The sequence below is a fragment of the Labrus bergylta genome, chromosome 14, assembly GCF_963930695.1.
Source record: "Labrus bergylta chromosome 14, fLabBer1.1, whole genome shotgun sequence".
Lineage (NCBI taxonomy): Eukaryota > Metazoa > Chordata > Actinopteri > Labriformes > Labridae > Labrus > Labrus bergylta.
In genome coordinates, this window is record NC_089208.1 from 24612260 (window position 1) to 24636775 (window position 24516).

Here is a 24516-nt window from a genome sequence, read left to right on the forward strand (position 1 = left end):
TAAATGAACTCAACAGAAGTCAACATCTTGTTGGAGTTTTTTATTACTTTTTTGACAAATATATATGAAGGTTTTTTTTTCCTATCAAGGAAACATTCTTTCAAAGATACTTTTACAGCAAATTCATTCCTGCAAAGAGACAGGAAACATGGGAAATCATCAGAAGACATGATCGAACTAACAATTTCTATTTGTGCCCAGGAAAAGGTTAAGGGTGCGATTTCATGATTATAATAAAGTCATGACCGTAAAACAGAAGTCAGTCAACGCCAATGGGACACCTTTTCAACATCTGTGTCATCATGATACATGGGGTGAATTATTAGTTTTGCATCAAGGCACACAAGCATCGAGAACCGTCAGTGGAGCATTTCTTTTTTTTCCCAAGACATTGGTCCCATTGGGCAGTACAGCTGTACAAACTACAGAACAAAATAGCAAAATATAACATAGGGCTTGGTTTTAGGGATAACAGAAGAAAATCTCAAAGAATTTAGATCAATAATGTACACACAGATTGAGTGAGAGCTCAGGGTCTCAACAAAGATTGAGAAACATTAGCTCTTACACATGGAGGTGATGGCAACTCAAATAAATTTCTCAAACCTGCTAGGGATGACGGAAGACCTGCACCTCTCCTACAGAGGATGTAGCTCAGTGAGAGATCTGTTTTCCTGCTGTATAAACTCCTGCAAGCTTCTTCTTCCCTGCCTGAAGTTGCTCTCCCTCCTTGAAAACGGCAAGATGACCAGGAGTCTGAGGAGAGTCTCAATGTTACTAAAACTTCTGATCTGCGACGTCTTGAGCGTATCGAGCACGGTCGTTGGGAGATAACCTGCCAGGGGACCTAACCATTTCTCCTTCCAAGACTTCATCTCAGAGTGAAGGGAAGCATGATCGGGCAAGTCCTCTTTGTACAAGCGGAACACAAGACCACTAAGGATGCTGGTTTCTACTTTTGACATTGCATAAGGCACAATCTCCAGACACCTCAAGGTATCCAATACCTTCTCTGTGAAGAGGTCGTCTACTTCTGCTATAGAGTGCTCCACAACTTTCATGCTAACAGACTCTTTGTAAAACTCACTCAGTGGCTCTAGGAGCACTGAATGCAACATTGTCACATGAAGCTTGGTAGCCAGCACGATGGCTTCCTCAAACCAGGCCTTGTGATGGGTGTCTATATCGCTCTGAAGTTTACAGAGGGATGCTTTGAGATCAGGAAAATGATTCACAGCGTATAACATATCCAAGGGTTTGCCCTGAAGAGACTGACTGAGCTGTTTAGTCACACTTGAGACATTCTTTTGCACCACGGTTGATAGGATAAACTCAAAGTTTCTGATCGCATCAAAGAACTGTGAAGCTTTTTGCTGGTTTGAAGTGCTTCCCTCCACTTTCAGCTCGTTCAAACAGAGCATGACAGCCTCTAAAATCTCTACCATCACCTCGTGCATGTCGTGGCTCTTCTCCCAGTTTTTGATCAGTTTGTCCCTCAGCTCGTTGCCCCTACCTTCGTCGTGCTGGAACACGTGAATGATCATGTCTTCCAGTTTGTTCTGGCGTTCTACATCCTCTGTGAGCCAGTGTAACACTTCACCTATGAGAATGGCTCCATCTGCTGCGTCTTGAGCAGGAGAGGATCTAGCCAGCCATATGTTAAGAGACAAAGCGGAGTTCAGTGATCTTACAGCCTGGGGGTATTTCTGAGCCATGGCAGAACTTACAGCTTTCATCTGAGACCCTACCTCACCAAAACTTAACAACGCCTGCCCTCTACAGAACTCCATATTGAGCCCCCACTTCTGAGACAGGGCTGTCTCAATAGCATCTGTAAGGACAACCGGGTCTCCACCAAAAGGTATAAAAGCCAGTGTTTCCTCACACTGGGTGTCCTCTTTGTTTAGGTACCTAATGCACAATGGGATGTAGAGCTCACCATCAATATCAACAGCTTGTTCTGTTATGACTGTGAAGAACTGAGAGTCCCAGAGCTCCTTAAGCATTTGTTCACGCAGTTGTGGCTCATAGAAAGACATTGCCGTTCTTGGTCCTTGAGCAGCAACATCGACAGTCGGTTTCACGTCTCCATCTGTTGGATTCTCTGCTAGACTGGAGGCCTGCAATTCTGTCGATGCCTCTTGTGTTACTTCAACGCCTCCTAATTAGAAGAATAAAAATAGATTCTAAAGCCACACAGAAGAAAAACATCTGCAGCCAAATTACTGGTTATTAGTCATTTTAAACAACAATCTCTTGCCACCCCCTTTAAGTCTGAGATTTGAACCATCAGTCCTAAAGAACCTACGTAGACTCACATTTGGACTAAAATAGCTAAAATCAAAATAACCATGCTCAAATGAATAGCATGCAACTGGTTTAATGTCTGACCATGCTGCCGTTGTTTTATAGCTTGAATTTATTGCTTTTCTTCTGTCATTGTATTATTAATGTACATTTTATTATGTCAGTTTTTCTCTCATTGTGTATTTCTATTACTATTTTTATTCTCATTATTATTTCCTCTTCTTTTTTAAGATTTTTGGGGGGCTTTTTCTGCCTTTTTGTGATCTAATCGGAAATTAGGGAGACAGAGAGTGGGGAATGATCCAGGCACGCGGGAAAGGAGCAACCGGTCGGATTTGAACCTGGGCCGCCTCCGCTTCGAGGACTACAGTCTCTGTACAGGGGGTGCGCGCCCTAACCACTCGGCCAACAGCACCCCCTAATTTATTTTTTATTTTATTTTCTCTCAAAGGACTCGTGCGTACAAGTGTGGAGAATTAGCATGTGTGCTAAAACAATCAATGCATCTGGTTCGTCCAATGTAATTGTGATGTCCATATCAATTAAACGTCCAGCTCTCTTTCTATACTTGACCAAGTCTCAAACTCCAGCATTCACACCAGAAATGTCCCCTCTTCTCCAAAAACAGACCTAGTGGTTTAAACTGGTAATAACACGAAATAAAGAAGTTTAGGGTAAACTATCCGTTTCTAATATGTTGTTTGGTTGGCGAAGGATGTCAAGACGGTTTACATACTGAGCTTCCTACAACTTATTCTTAGGAGCTCATTTTGTTATAGGTAAGGATTTAGACCATTCAAAAAACTTGTTCAGAGAGCAGACTGAAATCCTTCCTTTATGTGGTTAAATACTTTAGGTAAAAACAACAGTGAACACTAAAAAATAAGTGTTCATCTAGAAATGTTTTCATATCTTGACGACAGTGCGTGCGCGAAAACTTCCTTTAAATGAATTGTACTGCTTGAAGAATTTAATCTCTGCTTTTGCTCATGATTTTTTTGACTCATCTGTTTTATTTAACTGTCTTTGTGAGCAGACACACCTCTTACAGGTAATGCATGAGCCTAATGTGGGCTAATATAGGAGGTGTGGTGCATAATTAAAATGAATGTAAAAGCTTTGTATTGAACAACTAAATCATATTTGACAGACAAAATTGTGACTTAGGTACAACCCTTCTAGTATCAACAACATAGTTCTGTTATATGGTTACCATGAAGGCACTTACCACGAACCAACTTGAGTGTTTCCAAAGTTCCCATAACCTGCAAGATATATATATATGATTAGAATGGCTGTCAAAGTTTTATTGTACAAACTTATTTAAGAATAAATATTATATGAAAAAAGTCAGTAAGATTTACCTGGTAAAGGCATGGACTGCTCTCTGGATCCACAGCCGCACACTCTTCAACCACCTCAGGCAGTCTCTGCAGTGTTGTGCAGTGAGAGAGGAGCATCACATGATCCATTATGCTGCCTTTGCATACAGTGTTTTTCACGAGATCCCTCAGGGAGTTCAGAGTGGTCTTCATCAGGTCACACTCCATACTGACACTAGGCAGGACAGCCACTAGTCTGAGCAGTAAAGAAACAGTGGGGTGACTCTTTGACTCAGGGTGGTTAAGTGTTTCGGCGATGGAGGCCGGAAAAGCAACATCCTGGTACTTTTCACTCCAAACTGAAGCCCAGGCATTGATTTCCTGCTCTGCTGCTTCGGGCTCAGGAACGTCTGTAAGGTAGATGCTGAATGGTTTGTCTGTGGACTCCGACAGAACTGGCTGTGGATTACAAGAGGGCAGCAACGACAGGACCGAGAGGGCTTTTAAGTGGCCGTCTGAGAAGCTGTACTTCATTTCATTGATGAGACTTCTGAGAAGAGGAACACTCAGGTTTTCTCTGTAGTATATCTCTGGAGATTCATAGCTATTGGCTTCCTCCGAGAAGCACACCTGTTCAGGAGCTACCTTTGTTGCTAGCTGGAACGCCTGCTCAAACCAAGTGGAGTGCAGTGTGCTCACATTTTTTAACATTTTGTTTAGGGTCTCGATGATTGAGGGGATTTTTTCCACTTCACAGAGGATATCAGCAGGGTTTCCACACCGGAAGACAGTGCTGCAGTTACGAAGAGGAGCACAAGCATTTTTTAAAATGACAAGGGTGACGATGAACTCAATATTTCTCAGAGCGGAAGAGAGAACTTGCGCATGCATTGACTTGACACCTGTTGTACTAGAGCTGACAGCATCCAGGCAGCTGAGGATGCCCTCGAATGTGTCAGCGAGTATGTCAAAGAAGTCCTCTCTCTTTTTCCACCTCGAGCAACACGTTTCTGGTATTTCCTCCAGTGCCTCTCTTGGCATATTCAAAAGGCCATCGACAGCCTGTGCAAGCTGCCCCTCAAGATGAGGAGACTCCTCAAAGAACAGCAGCAGGTCTTCTGTGATGGCCAACATTTCTGCTACTGAAGGGCAAGGCACACTTCCTGACAGCCAATGGGCAAGGCCGCAAGATTCACTGGGTGTCACGACAGAGAGCGGATAGCTCTTGAGGAAATCCAGAGACATTTTCTTCAGGCTTTGATAACCTGAGCCCAAGTGCATGAATGCTTGTCCACGACATTGAGACATCGGTAAGCCCCAGTCATCAGTGAGAATGTTTGCAAGTTTTTTTGCTTGGGTATCAACGTGACGGTTTTCATCAAATGGTAAGAAACCCATGAGCTCCACTTTGGGAGCAGATTCTCCAACATACCTGACAAAAACAGGCAGGTGTGTCTTGTCAGCAATTCGGACAGGTTTGTCAGTGATGAGTGAAAAGAATGGGGATTCTTGTATTTCTTTGAGGATGACATCTCTGATTCCATTTATGAGCAGATTCAACACCTCATCGTCGCTTATAAATGTGCATTTGCTGTCACTTCCAAACCACTGGCACATGCTGAGCTCTTGACTGAAAAGCTCCCTGCTCTCTTCTGATAGGTCAGAGAGGTGGATATTCTTTTTCCCCAGTAGAGCAGCCTGTCTGAATACTGTCGCAATGCTTCGACGATTGTCTCCTGCATGGCCGTTCTCATCTGCTGGTTTCATGTCCTGGATCTCAGGATGGTCTATGGATTGTTGAATGTTAGGCTCCTCATATTCCACTTTGACAGAATCAACTAAATATATCAGGGAACAAAAAAAAAAAGAGGTTATGAAAACATCCAAATATTGTGATCATACTAATATTAAATACTTATGGACTTAGGGCGAGACACGGCAGGCTAAAACATCCATTTTTTATGTACTGGTCAATTTTGAGATTTTGGGCTAGATCACTCCCTGAACATGTAATTTTTCAAACTACCATAAAGAAAATATCCAAATTATACATTTATGTGTATATTTTAATACATTTTGTCTGATCGCGGCATTAGACTTCTCGTCAATTTTCCCGAAAGTTAGCATTCTAATGCGACGTGCAGTATAGTGGCTGTTCTCTGCTGCCCGTCATGACTGATATCTCTGTAAAGCTCTCTCTCTCCTGCACAACACTATGTAACCCAAATAAGGACACTTCCTTTCTACCAGCAACCAATCGTGAAAGTTCAGAGAGGGGTTTAATGCCAAGAACGTAATCTCATTGGCTTGTGTTTGGTTTCTGATAACGTGATTCGTTCAGACTTCGACACTTCCTTGTTTATCTTTCCGCGGGACCTTTGAGGAATGAATGGAAATATCTTTGTGTAAATCAATGAAAAGAAAACAACAATTGTCACTTGCAAGGGGATGTAAAAGGAAAAGTTGTGATGCATTACCCCGCAAAATGATCTTGGGAAGCGCTTCTGAACGTAAGCTGTCGATGGGAAACCGGGGGGGTGATTTATAGATAAAAGTGACACGCATGCCACACAGCAGTGGCTGCTTGATCACGTTGCGCGATTGAATGAGCTGCTTTGTGATTTAATTTGTCCGAATTGTGCCGGGTCAGGGATGAAAATAAATATAGATCCATAGAATCATGGGTTCTGTAGCAGTTTATTGCATGAGTGCCGTGTGTGTGTGTGTGTGTGTGTGTGTGTGTGAGAGAGGGAGAGAGAGAGAGAGAGAGAGAGTACCGCAGGAGCGTGTAAACATACGCGACTTCAAGATGAGTCCAGGAAGGATGTCGCGGTGCTGAACTCCTATAAATAACAGAATTTTATATATATATATATATATATATATATAGCCTATATCTATCATCTTCTTACTGCTGATGCTGTGATGAACTCTTAGAAATAACGGAATATCGAGTGGAACTTTTCAAAACGGGAGGGGTCGTCGTTGTGTTTATGTCTGTGCGGGTTCGCAGACAAATTAAGTAGATTGAAGTTGTTTGATGTAAAAACTAAATTAATTTAGAGGGGAAAACACATTTGATATAAATACACAATACTAAAATATACCCTAAAATAAGAGTAAAAAAAAAAAAGACAGTATGTCTGTAAATAGTCATTTCCAATTTATAGAATTTTACAATACGAATCTTTAATGTCTGTTTTCTCAAAATGAGTTTTTTCTCATACTCTGAGACAGAAATCTCCACTTCAGTAGCACTTGCATACACCAAACTTTCCAGTTTTATTCCTATCTGTATTCTGAAGGTATTTACAGAGGGGTTTGTTGATATATCATTCATAGCCTGATTTATATAACAGTTTCTTCATAAAAACATGGCGAAAATTGATTTTTCAAGTCTGTTGATAGTATTTTCTGATTTATGGAGTGATAAAAAGAGATATCCAAAATCCCCTCTGTAAATACCTGTGTCTTTAATATGTCAACAAAATGAAAAAATAATCTTGAACCTGGGTTTAGCCAATGTTCAGATTTCTCAGCTGGAAATGTATGCAAATTAACGCATATTTAATTACATAATGCCTTATTTGCATATTTAAACATAACATTTCAGAAAACTTGTAATATTAACCCTTTGCCTTGATATAAGTAATAAACTGGAGAAGTTTCATGTTGATATCTGTGAGTTAATCTTTTTACCCTATTCACCTGTAGTGTCTCGCCTTAAGGTAAGTAATTCACTTTTTTTTTACAAGGTAATTGTTAATAAATCATATAAAGAGATCTCTTAAAAGCCATACCTTCCATATTATTTTCAGAATTCTTGTTTAAACTTTTCGATTCCTTGTCCTGTAAAAGTATTCATGTATGCATTAGTCAGACATTCACATAGGCAATACAATCAGAAGTAATAAGAAATACAACACTTTTAAATCATAGTTCATGAAGGATAAGAACCTACCAGACAGATTCCCTCCAAAGCTTGTGGAGTAACATTCAAACACTGGGTCACCATGTGGTCTAGGTCTCTGCTGAAGTCAGTGCCCACCTGAAGCATAGCCAAACACAGGGACCTGTCTTTGGGATTTGTGGTTCTCAGGTACTCTTGAAACTTCTTGTGGCGCATTACGACACCACAGTCCTCCAGTGCTGTGCTGGGTAGCACCGACATTATCCTCAGCAGTGCATTGATGTTCCCAAAGTACTGCATGAGCGGCAGCCGCAATGTTTGGAATATGGAGGCTGGGATGGTCACAGAAGCAACTTTGGTCTTCCAGGTTACTCTCCAGCAGCACAACTCAGTGAAGAAGTTGTCCGCGTCAGGGAGATCCCTGCTGTAGAGAGGAGGCTTTGTCTTCAAGCTCTCGAACATGTAACTATTTGTGACCGAGCACGGAACGAGGGAGAGGAAGTTTAGAGCTTCTTTGTGGTCCTCTGAGAAATGATCCTTCACAGCATTGATAAGGTTGTCTACAAGGGGCACACTTAACGCATCTTTGTAAAAACCGACTGGCTTGATCATGCCGTCTTTTGGCATCGATTTTTCAGGCACTTCAATCTGCACTCTCAGGCTCTGTGCCATTGCACATGCTTCATCAAACCAGTTCTGGTGGAATACTTTCATGTTGGTTTTTACTCGATTCAGAGTGGACACAATGCCGTTGATTTGGCAAAGTTGAGATGCAGCACTGAAATGGTCCTTTTGAAGACCTGCACTCAGCTCTTTTGTAAAAGAGGATGCATTCTTGAGGATCACCATCGCTATGATGAAATCAAACTCCATCACTGTGTGGAGCAGCGCTCCAGCCTGTTCGGACACAAACGCTTTCCATCTTTGTGGGTTGTTTTTGATTTTCTCCAGACATTCAACTAGTGGCTCGAGCATCTGCACAAATGCCTCATAAGAATCATGCTTCTCTGGCCAAAGGTCACAGAACGTCCCCTGTAATTCTTGGACCTTTTCATAGCTCTCTCTCAGACCAAAGTCTATAACATGGTCTAGCTGTTTTTGTAGAATAGCACTGCTGCCAAAAAACATCATAACCTCTTCAAATGTATCCAGGGCTCTCTTAACAGCAGGCACTGGGATGGATTTTGACCACCATGTGTTAAAAGAGTAGGCAGAGCAGTGTGTGCTTATGGCAAGAGGATGCTTCTCCTGAACTTTGCAGGCAAACGCTTTCAGCTTGTAGGAAACATCACCGGAGCCTAGATATGCTTGTCCCCTACAGTTATTCAGATCGAGACCCCACTCGACTGTGATGATTTCATGGAGACGCTGTACCATGGTTTCACAATCAAGATCTGCCTCGAGGAATCCCATCAACTCCAATCGCATGACATCGAAACTGTCCACAAACCTGAGGAAAAGGGGCAGATAGTCTCTTCCCCCAAACTTCACCACACGGTCGATGAACAAAGAAAAGAATGAACTCCCAACTTCTGTAAGTATTCCCTCTCTGACAGCTTTTTCGCACACTGTGAGAACTTCTTTCATTTCAGACTTGGTCACATACTCGACTTCTCCATCCTGTGCAGAAGTGTCAGTATGTTGTCTGCTTTGACTGCTGTATGCAGACACCACTGCAGCCTGCAGAGCAGATTTAAGAGATTCTCTGTCAGTCTCTGCACATTTAATCTCCACAAGCCTTTCAGCATCCATCTCCAGGTTTATGCGTTGTAATTCTTCTTCAGTATCCTTTTCAGCATGGTTCCCATGGGATGCAACTGAATTGTTGAAACAGTCCATTATTAGTATAAACATGTATAATTCCACAATTAATTGAAACAAATTTACAAGAAAAACACTGCCGTCATTTAACTACATCACATTAAGGCGGAAACATAGATATTTGTTATGCTGGTATCTGTATTGGAAAAACTCTAAAATTTGCAAATTTGTTTTACAACTCAAGTCCAAAATGAAATTCCAATGTTTTTAAAAGAAATAAATAGGTCTGCTGCAAATCTTTGGGTCTAAATCTTTTTTTTTCCATTAACAACATTCCCATAGATTGTACATGTTGATTAAAAAAAAATCTAATTCTAGCATACTTAAATAGTAAGATAGATTGAAAAGTCATCTCACCTTGAGGAGGCTTCACCTTTCTGTTATCATCCTGTAAAACACAAATTATAAATGTACATCGCTTAATTTATTACTATATACAACTATTAAAACCTCAATAGCAACTGATTAAGAAAATCTACTCACCATTTGCAGCAGCTGTAAGATATCTGGATGCTTCTGAACATACGACTCAACCATTTGTTCAACATTGAAGTGCACATCTTGGTTAACGTACACATATGCCATGCTACACTGTCTTTGGTCCTCTGATGTGGCTGTCAAGTAAGCGTGGCACCGCTCAAGCACCATGTGGTATTGGCCATACACGTCTGCTTCTGCATTCACGCACGGAACGGTGCCCAATACTCTCAACAAGCTCTGCACATTGGGATAAAAGCCGATATCTGGAATCTTGAGTGTGGCAAACACTGTGGTTGGCAGGATCCTGCGCTTACTTGCATGCCTCCACTTCACTTCCCAACAACCGAGCTCTTCGTAGAACGTGTCTGGCCTTGCAAGGTTGTTTAAGTTAGCATCCGCTACTTTATCTCTGCGAATGCTGAAATTGTGGTCAGCCATGTAAGATGGCACGAGCGAGAGCCATCGGAGAATCCTCACCATCTCTGTGCTGAACACTCTTTTAACCTCTGCGACAAGATACTGAAGGATAGGTCGGCCCAGAGTTTCTCTGTAGAGGTCCTCCAGAGGGGTTTCAGCTGTGTCTGCTGCCTGGTCCATCTCTGGTTTTGTCACCTCCACTCCCAGCTTCTTTGCTCTACCCACTGCGTCTGAAAACCATTTCCTGTTCAATATTGCAAGCTCCTGTTGGTATTTGCTTACCAGCTTTAAGGCATTGGAGATTGTGTACTGCAAGGTACTGCTGATGCTAATTATTCCCCTGAGACTTGAGTTAAGTATGCTCACACAACAGAGGGTGTTCTTCAGAACAACAAGGGTCATGATGAAATTGAAATTCTTCAAAATTGGCTTGAGCTTAGCCATCTGTTGAGCTGTATCCTCATCTACCTTTGAAATCATCTCATTGATGCAGTTCAGGAATGGCTCCAGGATTTCTAACATGGTCTGAAAGGCATCAGTTCCATATTCCCAGTTCTCACTAAGAGCTCCCTTTATCCTGTCTACTTCCCCTTTTATGTGCCCATATGTCATCTGGATATTTCCCTCCAATCTTTTGTACAACTCTGGTGCTCCTCTGAGTAACACGGCCACCTCCTCTACAGTGTCTGCCACTTTCTGGATGGAGGGCACAGGCATGCAGCGGATAATCCATATGTTGAAGGCATATGGGTCACTTGGTGACAGAACTACCTGTGGAAACTCCTGCAAAATCCTGCAGGTTAGGTCTCGCATCTTCTGACACATGCTGCCTGTAACCAGATATGTCAATCCCCTGCAGTGCTCCATCCTCAGCCCCCACTTGTTCCTCAGCTCTGACAGAAGCATATAAAACAGATTTTCTGTGTCCATGTCGCATGGTAAGAAACCGATGAGGTGCTTCTGTGGAAAGCCATCTACCGTGACAGACCTGACGAAAATTGGAATCTGATCCTTTCCTTCTATACTTGTCACATCCTGAAGCAGAATGGAGAAAAATCGAGCCTGTCTGAGGCTGTTCTGGATCTCCTCCCGCATGAGGTCTTCACTAAACTGGAGGATTTCTTTCTTGTCAATCTTCTCCTCACAGATAGGATTAAGAGCCTGTTGACCTCTTGGCTCATCAGATTTGTTGTTTGCACCGCTGATGCTGAATCCAGTCAGTGCCAGGATTTCTTTGAAATACACTTTTAGAGTCTCTTTTGCTTTGAAGCTGGCTACATCCTCTAGGGTTTGGTCTTCTTTCTGCAACTCATGCGTCGCACTATTCTCTCCAGAGACCACCCTCGTCTCCGCAGTCACTTCTGATGTTTCTGTGTTTTCTGAGTGGAAATAAAAATGATTGAAAAGTTGAGCGGATTCTTATAACTACTAATTAAATCAGATGATCAATATTTATTATAAGTGCTAAAACATTTTAACAGCGGTTACAACTTAAGAGGATTACATTTTTTTTAATTTCTATCAGTTTTTGATCAAAACTTAAGTCACATTGTTTGAGAGGTGGGTTTGACCTAATGGCCAAGACATTTAAGTACTTGAAGGGTTTAAAAAAGTGGCTTTATTAATGATTAACACTATTTAACACAGCTATTAAATGTAACTAGATCTTTCAAGATAAATTGGAACAAGTTTACGTACCTTTTGTTTTCTTCACAGAAGTAGCTTCCTCTTCAGACTAGGCAGATGGAAAGCATAATTACAGGTTAACATTTTTATTTTTTTATTGTCTGATGATAAATGCTGAAAAGTCATTCAGAAACTCACAGGATCATGGGCTCGCTTCCTGTTGCAAGCTGATTGATTATTCACAGGCGCTGTGAAGTCAAATTTGGTAGGAACAGCATCGTCCTGTAACACACTACTGGAGCCGCTCTGAAAAGCAAAAGGCCGGAGAACAGAAATGTATTATTTTCAGCAATAATATATGAAATACTGACTATTTAAAAAGATAAGTGTGCACACTGGGCATTACTGTGCAAATAATATAAGTCATACTTTGTCTGGCTACACAAAAAGTGCTTCACTTTTTTCACAAAAAGTGCTTCACTTTTTGTCACTAAATTGCAAAAAGAGACTTTTGTCTGATTACTGAAATGTTTTCTCAGTAATCAGGAAGGAAGTTGCATAGCAATAATGGTACAATAATAAGAACATAACATGATGTCTGGCCACAGAATGACAGTAAATATCATTATCATAAAACAACAACATAACCAGAGGCAGGGGCGTGTCCAGACTTGTGTGACTGGGGTGGCCAAACTGGGTTTGTGATTATTGATAGAGTAGCATGGAGTGTGTGAGCAGCCACAAATTAATTAATTTCAATTATTTACCCTCTCATCTCTACAAATCATAGCCACTCTTAATCAACAAAAGAGAATGGGAACATATACATCTCCTTAGCTGAATTATTTCAGGACTCAAAAAGAAGATGCATGTCCAAAGTCACAATTTAGGTACTTCAAAAATTCTTCACACTGTCCTGGTTAAACATTTACATTAACTGGCAGTGTTTCGGTAACAAAACATTACTATTCAGTTCAATGGAAGATAGTGTGCAGTATTGTGCTTACAATATTTAACGGACTCATTCCTTTACTATGCACACCTTTTACGAAACAGATGTGCCAAGGAATTATTTCCAATTTAAAGTACTAACAAAAGAAAGAATGCTCTCTTGACATGTAGACTACCAGCCTGCTGCAACACAGCCCAAATAGTTGAAGTCCTGCCTCTGACAAAGCAAACAGACAATCAGATTTCAAGGTGGGCCCATGCCATCCCTGGCTACCCCCTGGACACTCTCCTGCCTTGAGGTAAATGGGCAACAGATGTGCTTCTTACCTGTTGAGAGATCACCGAGGGTTCAAAGTGCTTTGCACAAAGTCGGTACTGCTTATGCAACTGTTCAGGAGGTTCTGACGCCAAATCCTGTCGCCCAGAGTTGTGCAACCATTGTTTGCAGCTGAAAAGTAGATATGCAGAAAGTAATGAATTGATGGAATAGCATCTGTACATATCAATACAACAGACACCAAACCATAACCCACTTTCAGGTTTATTCCTCAAAGTCCTTTGGGTCTGAAAATAAATTTGAAAAGTGCCCCTCTGGTGCTCTTCAGTGTGACGATCAAAGTCTAAAATTAGTGAAAAGATCTGAGGGCAGGTACAAAATGGCCACCAAGGTGTCTCCTATAAAGGTTTGCAAGAAGCCACAAGTTCAGTATAGACAAATAGTAGATAAATGATCAGTGTATGGTATGTCAAGTCACACAGCAATCACATTTTTGAAGAGACAACCAAACATCATTATAGGTAGCAGTTTGGCTGCCATTTTGTACCTACCCTGGTGAAGGAGACTGTTGCCCGTGATGAAATTACTTTTTTTTATTTATTAACCTCCCCTGTAGGGTAGGGCTGTCACAGTAACCAAAAAAATGAATTACCACGGTATAAACAAGCCAACCGTGCTGAAATACAGCACCGTCATGGCAGCAACAGGTTTAACCATGACAGTTAGGTTTTTTTTTTTAAACCTGTACAGTACGGTTTGGCTACAAAGAAAATGATAAAAAAATAAGTAAACGTCACAATCTAAATTATCTTGGGAGGCCAGATATTATTGGTGTCAGGACAGTTTTTCCCCAAAATGTGCTTAATTAAAAAAAAAGCACGATGGAGCCACCCTGGTGGAAATTCCTTCACCACGAAAGCCATACATGTGAGAGATTCAATAACTTATTCTAGTTCAATTTATAAGCACTCAAAATATTAAACCATGACTTGACAAACAGGTATGACATCTCAAAAAGTTATGAAACAGCCTTGCAGTTTAACATGGATGTTTAAGTTTATCAAGTGGTCATATTTGCTACAATTACATGGATTTGGCACATCCACTGACACAATTAGGCTGTGGTTAGCTGTATTTAAAACACAACCAGGCCTCAGCACTGCTTATAATAAAAAGAAAGAAAGTTGCAACAGACTGCAGTCATTTGTACAAACAGTCAAATAAGGGGTAGGCTAGGCCTAAGTGCTAGCCTGAACATGAAGACCCTGTGATGTATTACCCTGGAAACAGGCTAACAAGAAGCACTGTGAATGGAAACTGTAGCATACAACATGGTAGATCTATGTTTGGTCAATAAACTCTGGAACACATTACCACCTGAAATAAAATTAATCTCAGACTTAAAATCTTTTACAAAACAGGTGAAATGCTGAAAGCAAGCCAGAGCTGTACCCACTTTGAATTAGTATCTTCAAACTTTATTTTAAACTGGTTTATAACATTTGTATTGTTGTACATGTATTTTAATGCATCCTCATATCGTGTTATGGGGTTTTATGTAACTGAATGTTGTACATTTTAATCTGTTTGTTGACATAAAGGCCCAACTGGGGAAATTTTTTTTATTAGCAAACGCTATATACTCTTTATGCAGCACATCAGTTTCATGCTTTGTATTGAAATTATGTTAAATTGCATTGTCCCTATTAAATGAATAAATTCAATTCAATTTATTAGTCTCTCATCGTGCATGTCTTTTCAAGAAAGAAAGTGGACATAATCAGTAAACTGAAATACAATTGTAACATTTTAAGAAACTCCAGTGAAGATACAATATGTTGACATGTGATGAAACTGGACTACATCTCTAAGTGAAAAGCAGCGCCAATTTGAAGTAACAACCGGAAGAGGGGAGGCGCTAAACCTCTGTTTGTTTATAGGGCCATTACCTCTGTTAATAAGAGGTTAATTACAGTTTTAAAATGTTTACACAATAAGTTGTGATGCAAAATGAATACTTTATTCACCAAGTTTGGCACTCGATGTACATAATAACTCTCAATCGTTGTTTCAAAGGGAGGTAATTTAACGTCGCTAGGCTACGCTCACTCCTGACGTCACACTGTGCAGACGGTAGGTGTCGTGTACCGATGGCGATTTAAATTACAGTAAAAAAGTTTTCAACTATGGTTTCTGGAGGTTATTTGAATGACCAAACACAAAAGATAAACCAATAATGCATGTATCACATGACAGAGTCGCTTCCTGACTGTGAATGACAGAATGTGTTGTATTTCACACGGACTTTTCTTTGCAGAGTAACGATAGTCTGCGCCATTTTCCAGAGTTGTCACTGTTAGCTAACATCATGTTAGGCTAATGCTAACAGTGGGCAGCTAACACGCTCAGTTTGCATGCTAAAGTGGCTATTTTTTCATCGTTATCTCATAGAAATAAGCTCAATTCTCACCGCTCCGGGTCCAAAGGAAAGCTGAAGAGTGGTATGGAGTTCCCTGATTCCCCTCGCTGGTAATCACAGTTCTCTGCAGCGCAGCAGTCAGTCATTTTGAACTGCAATGAAGCTAGCTAGCTAGCCACTTAGCTAGCTGAGCTGGCGGTTGCAAGCCTACTGTGTGCAAACCTGCAGGAGAGTCTACAGAGTCATGCCTCGGGCAAAACCTGCAGTCGACGCACACTTGTTTCAGCGTTTTAGTAACTTATTTTTGTCTTTCTGGCAAACTAAGAACCTACTAATTCCATGCTTTCAAAAGTTGATGTTCCGTGCTGAGCCAAGTCTCGCCGAAAGCGTGTTATCCCAACAACCAGGAACTGGTCCGTGCAGTACCACATGTTCCCCAGCAGAGGGCGCAATGCCACAGCCCGGACCAAAGAGTTCTCATGTCAAGATAAACCACGTCCTCTTTTGTTCTATCACAGACAAAGCAGAGTAGGGTTTTCAGCAGGTTTTCAGGCACAACTTCACCAATTACCAAGGTGCATGGAGAGTGACAGGCTTGAAGAGGTCAAAAAGCTCCAGCAACACTTGGTATGAGGATTCATTTCATTAGACCGACATGTCTGGGCTTGTGGCCTTCATCATGGTAAAGCAGCAAGTGTCAAGGAATCAGAGAATCAGCCGAGAAAGCTAGGCTTAAGGATATTAATGAGGGGAAATGAGGTGTTTTTAATATATCTTACAGACTTTATTATCAGTAGATAGATAGAATCTTTATTATTATTGTATACAAGACACAACGAAACTTCGTTAGCAGCAATCCTAAACAGCAGCCTTTACAAAAACAACAACAACAAAAATATATTTGTGGTGATATGAAAGAGAAATATGCAAAAAGTGTCCAGAGCAATTGCTGTTCAGTGAGTGAATGATAATAATAACAAATAAATAGACAGTTGTGGAGACTGAAAGAATATATACAATATATATATTTTGCAGTGACTGATTAATTAAACAAATATAAATATAGAGAAATAGTGCAAATAAGTGAAGTTATAGTGCAGTGAAAGAGTATATACAGTTATTATTGTGCAGTGACTGGATGAGTAAATAAATAGACAGTTAAAGTTAAAGTGCAGTGACTGAGTAAATAAACAGACAATTATAATTATAATTGCAAACTGCTATGTAGGCTATGCCTTATCCATTGACGCTCCCTCCCTCTGGAAGTCACTCCCAAAAAACTACCAGAGACTCCCCCTCACCCATCACCTTCAAGATCTCCCTAAAAACTGACCTCTGCTACATCGCCTACAACCACTAACAACCTCTGTCCTCATCCTCCTTCTTTTACATTATTTCTTCCTTGTATCGTTTTCACTGTTTTATTTTATTGTTATTCTCTGTTAAGCATCTTTGAATACTTAGAAAAGCTCTATATAGACTAATGCATTATACATATGATTAATTATGCTGGAATATATTTATATTTGTCAATATATATCTAATGACTTATATACAAAAGATCTCAGTCGGTATGTTTTGCCTACATCATATCTGACATTACACACATATGGAAAATAGTGTAAAATGAGTTCTGTTATTATGTAAACCATATAGCTCTGCCATATCCATCTACATATTTGATAGACTGTTAATTATTAAGTTTTAACTGCAGCTCTTCTCTTGTTCTGACTAGATACTCTCTGATTTGGATTTTCAGCTCTGTTTTCACATCTTTGTAAATCAGATTTTGCATCATTCTTATATACCCTTCCTATTCTTCAAAAGGCTTTTAAATCCCCCTGATACTAACTCCCATCTCACATTTTCTTTTCAGTTTTAACCACTGAATTATTTATGAGACCATGTGTCTTGGCAGAAAAGAACAATGGGCACTGTACTGGATCCTCAGCTATTACTGTGTTATGACTGAAGACATATTTACAATTAAATGCATTGGTTACAATCTTATTGTACCATTCAGTCCTAAGAGGATGAAATCTCTTCAGAACCATTCTCTATGGAAATAAGTTAGATTTTTTTTAAGTGAAAAGCAGACAGCACCATTCTCATCTCAGTTGTACTTGATGGCAAACAGTGTTAAAATAAAGGGCAAGAAATCAATTCATGTAGTCAACTTTCCACATAGGGTCTAATCCTATCGGACGTTTTAAACTGGTTTTGTGGGCTAATGGTCCTGATGGTGGTGCTGGAGTTACTGTTAAGTTTAAAGCTGTTTTGTAAATCAATCAAATCTGTACCCCCTTCAAAATTGTGCCGTTTGGACCTCAGTCGGTACAAAACATGTAACAGAAGCAAGAAACGGAACAAACGGAAAATTTTTTTAAAAAGTGCTTCACGGACAGAAACGTTTTTTTCCAGGCACACATTCAGTGTCCACTGAAAATGGCTCCGCAAACCACCTCCGGGTCCCGACCCACCAGTTGTGAACCACTGCTCTATAGCATGACAACCTATATCAACACGTAGGACCAATGGAGCAAAACATGTTCACTTGTTTTAATTTAGCAGGAGTTTTCATCAAAAATATTCAATTAGTAAAAACCTGTCTCTTCCCGATTAGTTTGCTCAATAATAGTTTGCCAGACTTCATCTTCAGACTGTGCTCAAGACAATCCAGACAGTTTTTTATATGTGCAATTTGTGTTCATTTGGGCAATGCAATTTATTTAAGTCACGAGTGTTCAATTTCATGATTTTAACTGAAAAACCAAACTTTTAGTATAATTTTAGTTAATTTCCTCATGTCACTTTTGCAGCCAATGGGAAGAATGGCACCTTCAAACATCATTTTTGGAGCAATCAATCTTCGTCAAAAACAATAAAAAACAGCTTCTAGATTTTATTGTGATTATTATTTTTGGCCGACGCATATCTTCCTTTACATACATAACCACTATTGTGAGTTAGTCAAACCTTGATGAATGCCTTATCATTGGTGTGAAATCTGTGTATCAAATCTATGTTGGTAGTTTAAGATAACATTTTGTCCCCGGTGTCTAAGGTTGTGAGTTCAAGTCCTGGATGGTGCCGTTTGAACATTAGACTCAGGTTTTAGGCTGCTTGAATTAGAGTCAATAGACAGTTATCCACCTTTACTTAGAAAATCAGCTTTAACTTGACAGATACTTCAACAAAAGAAACATTCAACAGCTAATGTTTTTTCCTTTATTTTGGGGCTTTTATGACTTTATTAGAGACAGGACAGTGGATAGAGTCCAAATTTGGAGAGAGAGAGAGAGATAGAGCCCAGACATAAAAAAACACACTTTCTCATTTCAATGTATGAAAAGAACTTTATAGAAGAGCATTCAGGCCCTGTTTAAAACAGAGCTGAGGAAACACTTATGGAGCTGGAATGGGGTGCAACAAAAAAAGGCTAACACTTAATTAGCATCTTCGGGAGTCATTTACAACCTTATGAAGCTGTTAGCTTAAAAGATGTGGGAAAACAGTATTTTAATCTTTAAAATAAAGATGAAGTTGTATGTAGGAACATAACCACTCGAACTGAGCGATGTGTAACCAAAGTTAGCATGTACGTTAAACTGCAATGAGAGCTGAAGGCTGGCAGTGCTAGCATTGTTAGCATTAGCCACACTCAACAAACCAAATTGACATTGTTTACCTGCAGACGCTGGGATTCTGCTCAGTCGTGAACATTACTTAGTTTATCACAACAATAACGGCAAAAGAAATGCTTCCCCTCAACTTTAATACATGGTGCTCAATTTCAATTGTTTTCTGACCTTAAGACTAAACGACCACTCTGAATTAGAAAGTCTGTCTAACTGACGGGGGAATTAGTCACTCAGAACATACCTATTCCTTATACTTAAAATTACATTTACTCCGACGCCTCCCCTTTGTCGGGGTATGTCTGCATGTAGAGCTCAACCATTGCATCCAAATCAAACACGACATCAGAGTTCATGTTCAGAAGGGCGAGACTCTTTGATTTGAACTTGTCAGGCGTGTTCTCCATGTACATCTGGTAGTGCTTGTAGGCTACATCACAGCCATCCTCCAAAGCCAGAGTAGGAAGAATGCCGATCAGTCTCATGACTGCGAGCATGTTGGGGAAGAACTTGACGTCGGCCAGCTGCAGGGCTTCATGGAGACTGGAGGGCAGAGTCTCGCCTTTGCCCTTTTTGCTCCACTTAACCCACCAGCAGTGCAGCTCTGCGGAGAGGGTTCCTGCGTTTGGGATGTCGTTCTTAAACACTTGCACACAGTCTTCTTCTGGCTCAGTAGACTTGTTCTGCTCTATGGCAGCGGGGACCAGCGACAGACACCTCAGAGCCTTCAGGTGGTCCTCACTGAAGAGTTCGTTCAGTTCTGTGATGATGTGGTTCACCACAGGAACTGACAGGTGCTCCTTGTAGTAACTCTCCGGCCGGACACCTCCAGAGTCCAACTGATGTTTTCTCAAGAACGAACGGGGGACCTTGACGGGGATCTCCATGGCGGTGGCTAGGTTCACAGCCTCATCGTTCCAGAACTCGTGGTATACATCCATGTTGTCCGACACTTCTCTGAGAGAGTGCAGTACGGCTTTCAAACTGGTGGCGGCGAAATGCACTTCTGTCGCTTTCCCATGCACGTTCTCTCCAAACGCCCTAGTCAGCGTCAGGACGTTTTTCAGTACCATCAACGCCATGATGAACTCAAAATCGGTGAGTGCTTTGGAAATCTCCAAGGCGTCGTGTGTGATCTGATCGTTCCACCTCATGTCCTCGTTGTCGTGCACGCTGTCCACGCAGAGAAGCAGCGCCTCCAAGATTTCCATGGCCACCTCAAACACGTCGTTTCTTTCGGTCCAGTCGGTTTTGCATATCTCCTTCAGCTTCTGGGCTTTCTCTTCTTTTTCCGGGTAGAAAATGGAAATGGCATGCTCCAACTCCAACTGCAGCAAAGGGGACTGACTGAAGAATGAGTATATCTTCTTCAGGGTGGACGTGACGAGCTGAACCCCTGACAACACCATGCCATTCGCCAATGTCATGTTCAATGGATGAGTAGATCTTAGAGAAAGCACTGCCATAGGATGTTTCTCCATCAGTTTCGCACCAAAGGTTTTCATTTTACTCAGATGTGTCCCCGAGCAGGAGTGGGCTTGCCCCCGACACTGCTCCATATCTAAGCCCCATGTGTCAGTCATTTCAGAGAGCAGCTTCTCTGCTAACGCCTCTCCATCTCCTTCAAAGGGCAAGAATCCAGCGAACTTCTCCTGCTGGCAGTTAGACTTGTCTACATAACGGAGGAAGACGGGGAGGAACCATTCTCCTGAGATCTGCACCAGGTCATCAGTGAGTAACGAGAAGAAGCCGTTCACTTTGACTCCCTCCACCAGCTTACTGTGGACGTATTTCTCACACACCTCCATCAGCTGATTGAGCGTTCCTGGGGAGCAGCACTCTTTATTCTCGTCATACCTCTTCTTCAATGCTTCATCCCCACATGTCATACGATACGCTAACAGCGCCTCAAAGTTGCTTGAAGCGAGACTTTCCTGTTTGTCATCGCCAGGCCCTGTCGGAGGAATGCTCTGCCCTCCCAACAGCACAAGAACTTCAAATAAAGACTTCAGATACTGTTTGTATTCGTCCTCCTCTGGGAGCATCTGGACATCTTCCTTAGCTGGCTCTGCCGGAGACTTTTTCATTTCTACACAGGGAAACAAAAACAGAAATTAAAATCACCAAAACTGGATGTGGGAGTCATTTTGTTTCATTGTCAAGTAATAGGCCCCGTGTCCACCTTGCGTTTTTTTCCGGGGAGAAAGCGCTGGTTGTGCGCTCGGGAGCACTTACATGAAGTGTTTGTGCGCTGAGATGAAAAGTGCTGCATGTCCGTTCTGTCTCTATGACAACAGTCTGTTGACAACGGCCGCTGTATGACTGACACTGCTCTGTTACTTTTGACTTCATGTTTGACATTTTAGATAGTTTTTTACCCGATCAGACACGGAGCAAAGACGATGTGGGAATAAGACATGATCTGTAGGCGGCATAAATACAGGGAATATCATACAATTTGGAAAAGAGCGCCGGTGACATCAACAGTGCCTTTCTGAAAAGTTGAAAAGAAAGATTTTCAACTTGAAGGGTTCGGAGCGGGCGCACAAAAAAGCCGGGGCACTAGGAAAAAAGACTAAGCGTCTGAGCGTCCTGAAAATAACACTGCGATTTTTCTCATGGCCGCCGTCTGCTTATGCAAGCGCTCTCTGCTCATTGAAAATAATTGAAAAATGAAAACAACAAGATGGACATGGGGCCGTAAACGCGTGTGTTTATTTATTCTTGCTTACTTTTCCTCCCCTTACTCGACGTTTCATCTTCTTTGGTCTACAAAAACAAACAGTCAAAACAATATTATTACATAAAGACTTGATAATTCTTTGAGATGTATAGTCTTTAAAATTGTCGGAAAAACGTGAAAAAATCTGAAAAATCAGTATTTTCCAGAGTCCAAGAAAACTCATAAGTCTTATTTCATCCACAACCCTCAAATAATATGTTAGCTGGTATAAAAAGAGTTTTATCTAAACAAAGAAATTCCCATTTGGCTGAAATCACAGAAACTGGACTCTTTTCTTTAGAGTTGGTCATAATTATTGATCAATTATGACAAATAGTTACCAGTTACAAAAAAGTTGACAAATAATCAATGAATTATTATAAATCTAATAGAAACAATACAAATTAAATAATACAAACAACATATTTCTTTTAACCCACCACCACTTTACTGCGCTTCCCCTGTCCATTACTTGGTTGGTTTGGCGTTTCAAAGATGGTCGGTACGGCGTCCTCCTTCAACACAGCACTCTGAGCGTCCTGAAAATAAAAACAGGCCACAAAAAATAATTATTACACAGAACTTATAAAGACTGAGAACAGAGATTAGGTTGCATTTTTATTCAAACTGACATATTCAGGAGGCCCAACATAAACTACCAAATGAATAATTACTGAAATAATATTTGACTTGATGATAAGCATGAAGTCAGGGTTGTACTGACTTGGTCGTTTGCATTTTGAAAACTCACTTTATCAATCGACGATGTTTCAAAATGTTTCCCACAGAGTCTGTAGAGTCTGTACAGCTGCTCCGCTGGTTTGTCTGACAGATCTTCTCTTTGACATTTTTCAACCCACTTCTTGGACCTGAAAGGAGAATTAAACCAAGGTTGTTAAAAAAGCAGTACTCCTATAGTAAGTGCTATTTTGTTAATATGGCGCCTCTTTAAATTGATCAAATACAACAGGCAAATGGCACCTTAAGACTCCAGCTACTCTCTGCTCACTGGCCGGGTCCCATTCTCGTTGTCACCACAGGTTTTTGTTTTTTTTTAGTTTATTTTGTGCTATGTCTACATGTGAACAAAGACTAATAGACTAAAAAAAAGGTTTTAAAAAAACAACAACAGAAATTTAGCAACTTTGCATCCAGTGCTGTATGAAATCTAAACCATATCCACTCAATATCACATGCAACAATGACTGAAAATGTATTAGGAAACTTGAGACTACTTATACTATCAAAACTGAATAAAACTTCAAGTGAAGTCACTCAAGCAGCCAAGGAAAAAATGCTATACTCCAAATAGCTCAGACTGAGAATAAAGAAGTATTTTCATTGCAAAATTTGGAGATAGTCATTTATTCTATTAAAGGTGCACTATGTAGATTTGGTAGTGAAATTTGAAAGTTTCACATTTTTCTACCAACTCTCCATAGAGCACCTTTAACCAAACATGCACGTTGTATTCTGTAACACAGGTTATGCAGAGAAACGCATTTTAAAACGGTATAACTCTTATTTATTATTCTATTACTCTTATTTCTGTGATGACATAGTGTCTGAAGTTTATATGAAATAACTGTTAAGTGTCCTTATTGTTCTATAGACTCGGTAGAGGACGCATGTTCAATATGAGCTGCAAACTGTGTTTGACTCCAAAGTGTCTGTAGAGGAACTTTAAGTTTAGATGCAAAATTCAGCAGCATGTTGTGTTTAACATATTTTGCATTGTCCTGCCTGCGAGATGCAATATTTTAAACCACCTGTAAAGGGGTTTAATAGTTTGCAGAGAATGAATCTGTCAAACTTTTGAATAGTTTGCATGTTGAGAGCTACTTCTACATGTGTACAGGCTCCATGAAGGATGTTCTGCATGATAACATACAGTCATTTAATGCTGCTGAGATAACTCTGCTTAAACGACAATTCAATCAAAGTTAACTAATGCTGTCTTTTTTTGTTACCTTCTACAATGAATACAACAACTTGTGTGTGCATTAGCATCAGCAGACATTATTACCTTTCTGGATCACTCGGGAACCGGAAGAGAGGCTGTGGGTCTGAGTTTCCACTAGCACAGTTTGTCACGGCGCACTGATTCTGCATTTTAAATGTTTATCATAAACCAGGTTTACACGGAGAAAGCCTTTGAAGATAGACAACTGTGATAGCTTGTTAGCTATCAAGTCACGTTAAGGAGCAACAAAACTTCCGTTTCCTTTTCAAAATAAAACCAACTGTTTGAGTGGATTAAAACATAATGGCTCTTTGCAACATGACTGTAATACAAAGAACAACATTTTATTATCTACAAGCCTCTTGGTATACGTTTTACATCCTGTCACCGACAAATAGCTCACAATGTACTTCCTGTTTTTAATAGTAATTTGAATTTTATTTTGAAAACGATTTTTCTAGCTCATTCAAACAACATGAACCAAATCGCGCGCTTCCATTTCCCAGAATCCTTAGCAGTATTTTCAAATACCAATAGGATAAACCAAACATGCCCAGGCATATTTCAACACAAACACAAGTCCTTCTTAAAGCTTTATAGAGCTTAAGTTAGAATAATTAACATGACTATTACAGCATTGTTATAACAGATGTCTGCATTTTT

The 24516-nt window shown here is 40.5% G+C and overlaps 2 protein-coding genes across 2 annotated transcripts; both read right to left on the minus strand.

Annotated features, from left to right (window-relative positions):
* Positions 1-25: 25 nt before the first annotated feature.
* On the minus strand, positions 26-15919 carry si:dkey-250d21.1 (uncharacterized). Its single transcript, XM_065962896.1, has 11 exons — positions 15582-15919; positions 13162-13282; positions 12082-12189; positions 11956-11992; positions 9844-11636; positions 9718-9748; positions 7591-9356; positions 7430-7478; positions 3672-5467; positions 3536-3572; positions 26-2161 (listed from the first exon to the last, which is right to left on the minus strand). Exons 1-11 carry the CDS (start codon positions 15674-15676, stop codon positions 639-641), a joined length of 7356 nt encoding a protein of 2451 aa, XP_065818968.1. The 5' UTR covers positions 15677-15919; the 3' UTR covers positions 26-638.
* A 2825-nt stretch (positions 15920-18744) lies between these two features.
* thap12a (THAP domain containing 12a) lies at positions 18745-24099 on the minus strand. The gene is made up of 5 exons (XM_065963221.1): positions 23917-24099; positions 22642-22759; positions 22331-22429; positions 21901-21937; positions 18745-21257 (listed from the first exon to the last, which is right to left on the minus strand). The coding sequence occupies exons 1-5, from the start codon at positions 24000-24002 to the stop codon at positions 19438-19440; spliced, it is 2160 nt and encodes a 719-aa protein (XP_065819293.1). The 5' UTR covers positions 24003-24099; the 3' UTR covers positions 18745-19437.
* Between the last annotated feature and the right edge of the window lie 417 nt (positions 24100-24516).